This window comes from Atta cephalotes (assembly GCF_000143395.1).
Source record: "Atta cephalotes unplaced genomic scaffold scaffold00006, whole genome shotgun sequence".
Classification (NCBI taxonomy): domain Eukaryota; kingdom Metazoa; phylum Arthropoda; class Insecta; order Hymenoptera; family Formicidae; genus Atta; species Atta cephalotes.
In genome coordinates, this window is record NW_012130070.1 from 7,645,051 (window position 1) to 7,654,066 (window position 9,016).

Consider the following 9,016-nt stretch of genomic DNA (forward strand, 5'->3'; position numbering starts at 1 on the left):
AACCGTAAAACTTAACAAACTAAAAATTAAAATTTTAAATTTTTAAAATTTTAAATTTAACGTTAACGAACGAACGTAAGTAGTANATATATACTAACACACACACACACACACACACACACACATACACACACACACACACACACACACACACACACACACACACACAATTTTTATGTTAAATATGAGTGGTGTAATAGTATAACTATAATACTTTGGAAGCCTATGTACAAAATTATTGCATTCAATAACAGGAAACAGGAAGTTATAAATTACTTAACATTTTTCGCCGAAGATCAAAAATCGTGTTTGTTTTCCTCTCTATTTAATCGAGTAATATTCGCACGAGAAACTATAAAATATAATAACCTCATTTGTTTTCAGATTCAAATGCCTAAATTGCCTAACTCTCAAGCTCCAGGCTTTCAAAGTATTAATTACAGTTAAGTACGTATAAAATGTCTCTGAATTATGAATATCGCGGGCATCTATTCATCTGTCGTAGGGAACTAACACTTACGGAAACTCAAACAAATGGGCTGATTGGATGCAGTATCACAAGAATGAGTATCAAGATCGTAGGCACCATCATAACCACCATTAGGCCACTCAGTCAGCAGGAATATTTCTTTCACTATATTTACATGATTAGTTCTCAATGAAAAATCTTTAAAATTGTTATCCAAAAAATATAAGTAAACGTGTACAATACTAATCGATTATTTCCAATAAAATATATTTGGCAGAAGATAAAAGAGAAACGACAATATTACAGAATCATTTAAAATTATCTGCGATACATAATATTGAGATATCATTTATAAAAAACGAATCTAAAATGCTGGATTTATTTGTATCGTTTGTTCTTCATTAATCGCAATACACTGTACTTTTTCTATGTATATGTACTGAAGGATATGAAAGATGAATGCTCTTTCTGTGATAGTATCTAATCTATTTTCTATTTAATCATATTCTAATAATAGCAGTAATACACTTGACGTGCCCATCAGTCACACAGACAGACCGCGACACACGGACGCAATCCTGCATCAAGTGCGTTGCTTTGTTCGTCAATCAGCAATGCATTGCACGCAGGGTAGCGTTAGTGTGTTAGGAAGCATCAGTTTGATTACGCGACATAGCGTTCTAGAGAAGAAGTATACATTATTATCTAACATTAATATCAAATCGAAGAAATGGAGAGAGTTTCTTCGGTACGAAAAATGTTATTTATAATACTCGCTAGATATACCTGATTTCATTTTTACCCTTGTTACACTTTCATACAAAATTGTGGAATATTGGCAGTATCGTGGTAAGTATAGACTTGTACGTTGCCCATTTCATATCTTAACGGTTCGAATCGCTAGAGATACAAATCTATATTCGTAAGTAACGAGCAACTTTCAGATTCATCGCAAAAGCAAAATGTTCTTACGACTTTGGTACTTTGCTATTGATTGTACTACACTCCATTAAAAGTGAGTCACTATCATCTGCCTTTTGTGACTCTAGTGATAAGATATTCCATTTGTTGATCAATACGGAATACCATGTAAAACGATGCTAGTATACTACCCAACGTTACCAGGAATCCTAATCCTTCGAATATTAATTTTGGCGCGAATATCTTCCAAACCATTAAATGCCGACAGTGTATAGTCGCTGCGAGCATGCTGCCGAAAGTCTGGAAAATAAATAATTAATGAATGATACACATATCTGAATGCACATATTTCTTTTAAACTATTTTAGAGAAAAGCAAAATAATCTAAATTTTAATGTCTTATACATATTTTATGCAACATACTCGAATTCCATGAAGCAATGTGTACTTCCCCGCAATCGCAAAAATTGCAGCGTGAAAAGCAGAATCTTGTTCGAACAGGAGAAGTTCACCTCTCTTTATATCATCGAAAAACTTTGCTTTGAGAAATTTTGGAAATATCCGATGCAATGTAAATGGCACGACCACTAATAATGGTAATGTTGCACCTAGTAAAATATGCGATCCAAACGTATTAATACCTGAAAAAAGAACATTTTATTAAACAACTTTAGTCAATAAAAATTTCAATGAAGCCGTAATAATACTCACCGATTAGAATTGCTGACACTAAATTTCCGTAAAAGTGACCACCAGTTCCTACAAAGGCAGCATGCCAGTGAATGGTAGGAAACGTTGCTTGATGACCAGTTCCATAAAAAAAATATTCAGCTAGTAAGAACCAGCAAAGTAATACAGGCATCGATACGTCAACTAATTCAGCTGTATAAAATAAAAATAAAGTATTAGAAAAAAATTAAGGATCTAAATATATACTGATAATTTTAGTGTGTATACTTACAAATATTATTAGCATTTTTGTATCTCTCTATCGCGGATAAACCCAATATACAACCACATGTTGTAAACATCAAAAATGTACCAGGCGACAGGGTATCTCCTAATAATAATGCGTACAAAAGTGTGAGGAATACGCTTAACGAGATAAATGCAGCGCTGTAGGCTGTCCCGAAACCATAAATGACCGGAAGTTCATCGGTATCTATTCGTTTGCGGGAAATGGAGTCTTTTATCTTTTCGAATAATCGAGGCACTATATTTTCATCACGGTAGACATCGATGGATTCCTTCTTCTTTGGCAGCAAATATATATTAAGCGGACGATAGTAGAGAACGAGAATCGCGAGGACGCAGAAAAAGTAAATCACATTAGGTAGCGTATTGATCTCCCAGGATAGTGCGAGTTTCGGCTTGACAAACTTCGGAAGCTTTTGCAAAATCCAATAGCAACCCATGCAAACGCTTACAATTACCGGACAATACTGCCCTACTATGACGCTGGGAGCAAAGCCTGTGAGATTTCCACAACTTTGCAACCATAATCTAACTATCACTACATATGATGCCAGGATGACTGAAGCGAGTAAAACGGCGAGTAGAGCACGTTCCCAGTTATTTGGCATTGTGGACCAACCAACTTTTCCAGTTGCAAATATAGAACATTCCCGTTGTAGATGTTCTTCTCTACAGCGCCAGAAATAATGCGATAGTCTCACCGAGGCGCATGCTAGTAAGCCGATAATTAGTACAATTGTTCTGAAATTTGATTTTATTGGTTTTGAAGTGAATCTTGTCCTTCTCTCGGTAGTACTATCAGAATCGTTCTTTCTCAGGTCAAATATTAGCAGGCATACAAGTGTAACAAACAGGAAAGATAAGACTTTGTCTTCTTCGACTATGTAACTGTTAGAGAAAAGTCCACATACCGTTAGAAGAAGTATTATTCTAGCTACATAGGTCAACAACTTCATTCGACGATGATCATACCAACACATCGATATGACATCCCAATTTTGAGCGATTACTATAACTAATAAACCAATAGAAACTGCGCCAGTGACAAAAAAAATTGTATTCCTCAATTCCTCTAAAATATTTAACAAAAACAAACACGTGGTAATTGCCGCGGTAACTAAATTTGCTATGATGGCACATTGCAAAAATGAAGATTTAAATATATCACACATACGACTTTCAGGGATACCAGTGATGAACAGATAAAAGAAAAATAAGGAACAAAACATCAAAAGTAAACCCTTAGAAATTAATCCAGAATCAAATTGGACCCATACTTCGGAACATGTGTCCTTCAATAATTTAAAATAACCTTTGGTATCCCGAATAAATGCTTCTAACTTTTCAAAACTATCAACTTGCTTAACTCGCTCAGAGAGAAGACTATATATATAATGTAAATGCTGCAGCTGCTCTTTTGAAAACAAGTACGTATCTGCAGAATATATCTCTATGTATTTTTTCGTTTGGGCAATGTTCCTCCATAGAGAATGTAATGGATACAATAATTGACCAGCAGCTACCTCCTCTATCTTACTTGGCAAACAATCAAGGATTACAGATCCTAAATTAGAAAAGGGAATCGGTGTGCCGAGGATCGACGCCAGAGTAGGAACAAGATCAATTTGATTTACACTATTGCCATCATTAATCACAAATCCTTTCAACAGCGGAATCGTTGAATAAACAAACATTGCAGCCTCGACTTCGTTGGAGCTATCACCACCATGATCTCCAGTCTCAGTCATACCATGATCGCCAACAACAAAGAGTATCATGTCTTTTTCAAAAGATGCTATAATCTCTTTTATAAGCGTATTTGTGTCATTCAATTTCCTCGTCATTTCTGGATGTTGCATGCCATGCTTATGTCCACAATGATCAATCCCGAGAGTGTGTGCTATCAGTAGCGACCAGTCTTTCTTTTTCAGCTCGAAGAAGATACGATACTGAACATCTTTATCTACGCTGTCCAGATCCCAGACATTGAATGATGGTGATGGAAACTGCCGTATGAATTTATCCGGAAATAAATTGATCCATGTGTCGTCCCCCATAAAAACAATGCCTCCAGCGACATTTTGGTCAATGAGATTGTCTTCCTGAATGTATTCCGAGGCAAAGTTCGATCCCACCTCTATAAAAGTAGGTAAGGAGCCTGTTGTGAGACCTTTTAGACGTTGCATGGTTGTGGTAGGTGGATCGGCCATGAATCTGTACAGACGAGAGTGCGAAGGATATTTCTGCAATAGTTCGTGGATCACAGGTAATTTGTTGCGATGATAAGAAGACGCAGCAGCATTGTCCTCATACCACTCCGCAAATTCGTATTTCAACGCATCGACGATCAAGAGTACGACCCGCGCTCTGCGTTCCAGACATACTTTGGCGGCATGTTCCGTGTTCTGGAGGACGTCCGTCGCGTCGCAATCATCTGCCGTCGTGCACTGCGTACAATCGGCCCGTTCTGGTCGGGAGACGCGATTTAGGAGGAAACCGCTGGTGAAGACCAGCAGGCCGGCCGCCATCAGGTAAGACATCCATGCCTGGAATACCAAATAATTCCATAGCCGGCTCATCTTCGTCGAGTCAGTGTTCCTCTCGGATATCGTTCACTGGCGGCACAACGTCGAGAGAACTCCGGTGGAAACTTAACCTACGGAACGCCGGTCCGTTCTCCACCATTGTTGCATCTAAAGACGCGCAATCCGCCGCGATATTGTTTTGGTCACGCTAAATACGAAAAACGTCTAATCGATAATTCATGTGTCGCGGTTCGAACGAACCTAACCTCAAACCATTTCTTACTACGTGGAGTAGACCGTATCCGTTCTCATTGATGCGTCACTATTTGCGGCATCACTTGGACAGCGAATCTTCGAGTCGGTTTGCGAGGATCGACTAAAAAGACTACGGAGATCTCTCATTTCTCTCGTCTACCTCGTATCCTGTTTCGTCTCTCGCTTCCATTAACCTCCATAGTTTACACTCCGGTATTTCCGGCGCAAACAGCAATCGCGGGATTCACGCATGCGTAAAAATACTCACTCTCCCAACAGCTCCTAACTCCCACACACAATTGCTTCAGGCCATGGCTGACAAATCCGATTGTTTCTTACACCGCGATTTGAAGCCCCCGAAAGTTTGAAATAGTGTCAGAAAGAGATTTCGATTAGCTTCGATATTCGTAGCAATACAATAACGAAGAAGTGAGTTTCTCAAGTTATTCTCAAGTGTTTGACTGCGTTTCCACGACGCGTGCACTTTCGATCGTCGTTGATGTGTGGAACGAACGCGTCTGTTTCCTAACCTCGACCAGACGATCGTACGAGCATTCTGTTTACTAAAGCTTTATTATACTAAGAAGAAAGGACATTTTTTTTTCCAGAGTAGTTTATTGGCGATTTTATCTATCGTCATTAACAGTACATATACATATTTTGTGGCATATCGTTATTCGCGCATGAGATCTCTTTTATTTATAAATATTATTTATTAGGAGTCACCATGACAGGTGGAAATACCGCTGAAAAATCAGCTAATAATCCTTTGGAGCAGTTCGTGCTGCTTGCAAAAACTGCGAAAGGCGCCGCCGCCATAGAGTTAATAAGGCAAGCCGTCGAAACGCCTGGCGTTCATGTTTTTGGCGAATTATTGGATATGCCAAACATCAAAGAATTAGAGAACGGTCCTTATGTTCAATATTGGAATACTTTGAATCTATTTGCGTATGGCACCTATAAAGATTATCTGGAGAATAAAGAGAAAGTATTAGAGTTAACTCCTACGCAAAAAAAGAAGCTTCAGCATCTCACAATTGTCACTCTAGCCACGAAAAACAAATGTATACCCTACTCGGTATTATTGGAAGAGTTAGACATAAAGAATGTTAGAGATCTGGAGGACTTGATTATTGAAGCAATATATGCCGATATAATCCATGGAAAGTTAGATCAGAAAAATTCACAGTTAGAAGTAGATTATGCTGGTTTAGGACGAGATGTTCGGCCAGGTGATACCGGTGTAGTAGCAGAGACATTAGCTGCCTGGGGTGAAGCGTGCGATACAGTTCTATCTTGTATCGAACAGCAAATATCTAGAGCTAATGTCGAGAAACAAAAGGCTACTTATCATAAAGAAAGAATACAGAGAGATGTGAGTTACATTTCTTTATTTTATTTTTTTTAAATAGTTTTACATTAGAAAATTAATTTCATCCATAATGAATGTTTTTTTTTCTTGTCGCTAGATTACTAATATAAAGAAATCCCTCGCCGCTCAAGCAGGAGGTGGAGGCATTCAAGAAGCTGATATTGCTGGTGGTAGTTCTGGTGCAGGAGGAAGCGAAGCGGGTAGAGAAGCCATGCCAGTACTCTCAGAAAAGAAGAAGTTACAGAAAGTCAAATGTATCAAAGTCAGTGGTAAGTTTTGGAAGACATAAATTTAGTCTTTTCTTGCGCAATGCATATTTTTCTCATTGTTCATCCGTTCATTGAGTCGGATATTATACTTCGAATTTGTTACAAATCGTGGCTAAACTGCGGCTATTAAAATTGAATTGGAACGTATGTATGGAAAAAGTATCGAACTCTTGTGTCAACTTTTTTTTTAGATTGTGAAATGAATGATGAATGAAAAGATTATGAATGAGAAGTTCAACATTGAAACGAATTTATTAATTATATATAAAGTATAACCCAAATGCTGAATCGAGAATCCTTTATGTATCTGAATATTGAGTTTGTAGACACTTTTAAAACAAAGTAGGAAAATAATATTTTATACAACGTGTTCTAAATATATAGCATCGAATTGTATATGTCAAATATGTATGAGATCTTGATTTAGTGACATATTTATGGACTCAATGTTATAATAACAAATAAAATTAAGAGTACTTTTCTTATCAAAATACATTTGTAAGATTGATTTATTGACACACATCAGTATAAGAAGTCTTTTAGAAAAACCGAATATAACATTTGAATAAAAATTTTCACTTTAATAACTGCAAATGTTTAGCGGAAAATGTAGAAAGATCAATAGATTTCATACTTTTACTGTGATCATTTTAAATATCATGACTAGTATTTACTGTATAAAGGATTTCAGTACTGTTAGCATAAAATTTAGCATTTATTTACGAAATCGATTATTTATTTATTTACATTAAACACAAAGTAATAATATGTATGAGGTATACGTAACGTGTGATGATTGTCTTTACATCGAGCATTTGAAAAAAAAAAATACAATGAATCTTTTCTTTGTGACAAAGATAATTTTGTAGGTAAGCTTGAATATTCTTGTAATATATCCCTGTTTATTTTTTTAGACCAAAGACATCATGTTTTGTGTTTGTAGGGCGTGAAGAATTTAATTAGGATTTGACGATTCTCTAGATGAATTTGATAAATAATGCAACGTGTATTGCATATTTATCAATGCATACGTGCCTACCCATTGCCAGTTATCACATAAAACGGTATGCCCATTGTGACGAGTTGGCTTACGTGTACTTCCAACAATAGTACCGTTCGTACTGTTTGCGTTCAGACTTTACAGATTCTCATTTTGTAAGGATTTGTAGTCGCTAAACGATTTACTGACGGAATGCGTAACTAGTCCGAGAGGTCGTTTGAAGAAAATTGTATATTCAAAAAATTGTAAAGGTATGCCACTGATGTAGCTTAGCAAAAAAAAATGTCAGTCGTCCGTTAAAGCGTTGTAATTGCTATTCGAATAAAAAGATAATATATTTTAGCGAGGCTTTTTCTATTTTTTTATTACCCTTGATGCTCTCTCTTTCCTTCACGTTTATAACGTAAGTTACTAAAAAACATGTTAGGTTAGGCTTTAAAAATTACTATAAATGGTAGGTGTGCAATATTGTAGGTCGACATAAAACTGTATTGCTGTTTTAAGGGTAGAAGGTATCTGTGTTTTTATATATTTAATGAAAAATTTCTGTATTTACATCTATGTTTTCAATTTTTCTCGATTCGTATCGTAAATGCATTTTCTGTATTTTTTTTTGTTTTAAATGTAATTACGAATTGTGAAAGAGAGTAAATTATGTAAGTGATGTCAATTATTCAAATGAAGTTTTAGAAGTTTAATCATATAATCTCTGTGTTTTTGTTTCCTTTTGTGTAATTTATATATATGTATATATTTGTACATGTATATATGTGTGTAACATATATATACACACACACACATGTACACATATTTTTATGGTTTAAAATATAAGTCATCAATTATACATCTAATCGGGATTTTCAGGATTTGCTACTGATCCTCTAATGGTCGATGGGAGAAGTTGGGAATAGCCGATAATGAATTAGGTGAAACCTTGTGGCATACCAAGTCGTTCGGATTCTGTCACTTTCTTTTTTCCCCCTTTCTCTTTCTTCCTTTCTGTGAATTTGATGTTTTGAAATGTGAAAACAAACATTTCTCCTGTAACCTTTGTAGTTTGTTTTAAAAATAAATATCATATCTTTGAATTGTCTTATATTTATTGTAAATCGCAAGAAAAATAAAATCGTGATAACTAAAGTGTTTTTCTTTTTTCCATAAAAATTCGTCTTAGAAAAGAGAAATAGTAGACAGCAATTACATCGTCGATTTTATTTTTAACTTTCATTT

At 35.9% G+C, this 9,016-nt stretch overlaps 3 protein-coding genes across 3 annotated transcripts in view; 2 read left to right on the forward strand and 1 right to left on the reverse strand.

The window, feature by feature from the left end:
- Positions 1 to 755, forward strand: part of LOC105626802 — a 4,426-nt gene extending 3,671 nt beyond the window's left edge. The window contains exon 3 of the mRNA XM_012208099.1: positions 385 to 755. Coding sequence (XP_012063489.1) covers positions 385 to 447 — 63 coding nt within the window. The 3' untranslated portion in view covers positions 448 to 755. The remainder of the gene's footprint in view (positions 1 to 384) is intronic.
- A 740-nt stretch (positions 756 to 1,495) lies between these two features.
- Positions 1,496 to 4,944, reverse strand: LOC105626801 (GPI ethanolamine phosphate transferase 3). The gene is made up of 4 exons (XM_012208098.1): positions 2,352 to 4,944; positions 2,102 to 2,272; positions 1,814 to 2,031; positions 1,496 to 1,690 (listed from the first exon to the last, which is right to left on the reverse strand). The coding sequence occupies exons 1-4, from the start codon at positions 4,942 to 4,944 to the stop codon at positions 1,496 to 1,498; spliced, it is 3,177 nt and encodes a 1,058-aa protein (XP_012063488.1).
- A 928-nt stretch (positions 4,945 to 5,872) lies between these two features.
- Positions 5,873 to 8,128, forward strand: LOC105626800 (COP9 signalosome complex subunit 7). Its single transcript, XM_012208097.1, has 3 exons — positions 5,873 to 6,520; positions 6,615 to 6,786; positions 7,730 to 8,128. Exons 1-3 carry the CDS (start codon positions 5,873 to 5,875, stop codon positions 7,747 to 7,749), a joined length of 840 nt encoding a protein of 279 aa, XP_012063487.1. The 3' UTR covers positions 7,750 to 8,128.
- The last annotated feature ends 888 nt before the right edge of the window (positions 8,129 to 9,016 follow it).

Excerpts from the sequence above, each read along its gene's own strand:
- LOC105626801 (XM_012208098.1), bottom strand. The coding sequence starts at position 4,944 with ATGAGCCGGCTATGGAATTATTTGGTATTCCAGGCATGGATGTCTTAC. Across the intron at positions 2,273-2,351 it reads CAAAAATGCTAATAATATTT|CTGAATTAGTTGACGTATCG; the intron begins GTAAGTATACAC and ends TATTTTATACAG. Across the intron at positions 2,032-2,101 it reads AGTGTCAGCAATTCTAATCG|GTATTAATACGTTTGGATCG; the intron begins GTGAGTATTATT and ends TTCTTTTTTCAG.
- LOC105626800 (XM_012208097.1), top strand. The coding sequence starts at position 5,873 with ATGACAGGTGGAAATACCGCTGAAAAATCAGCTAATAATCCTTTGGAG. Across the intron at positions 6,521-6,614 it reads AAGAAAGAATACAGAGAGAT|ATTACTAATATAAAGAAATC; the intron begins GTGAGTTACATT and ends TCTTGTCGCTAG. Across the intron at positions 6,787-7,729 it reads CAAATGTATCAAAGTCAGTG|GGCGTGAAGAATTTAATTAG; the intron begins GTAAGTTTTGGA and ends TTGTGTTTGTAG.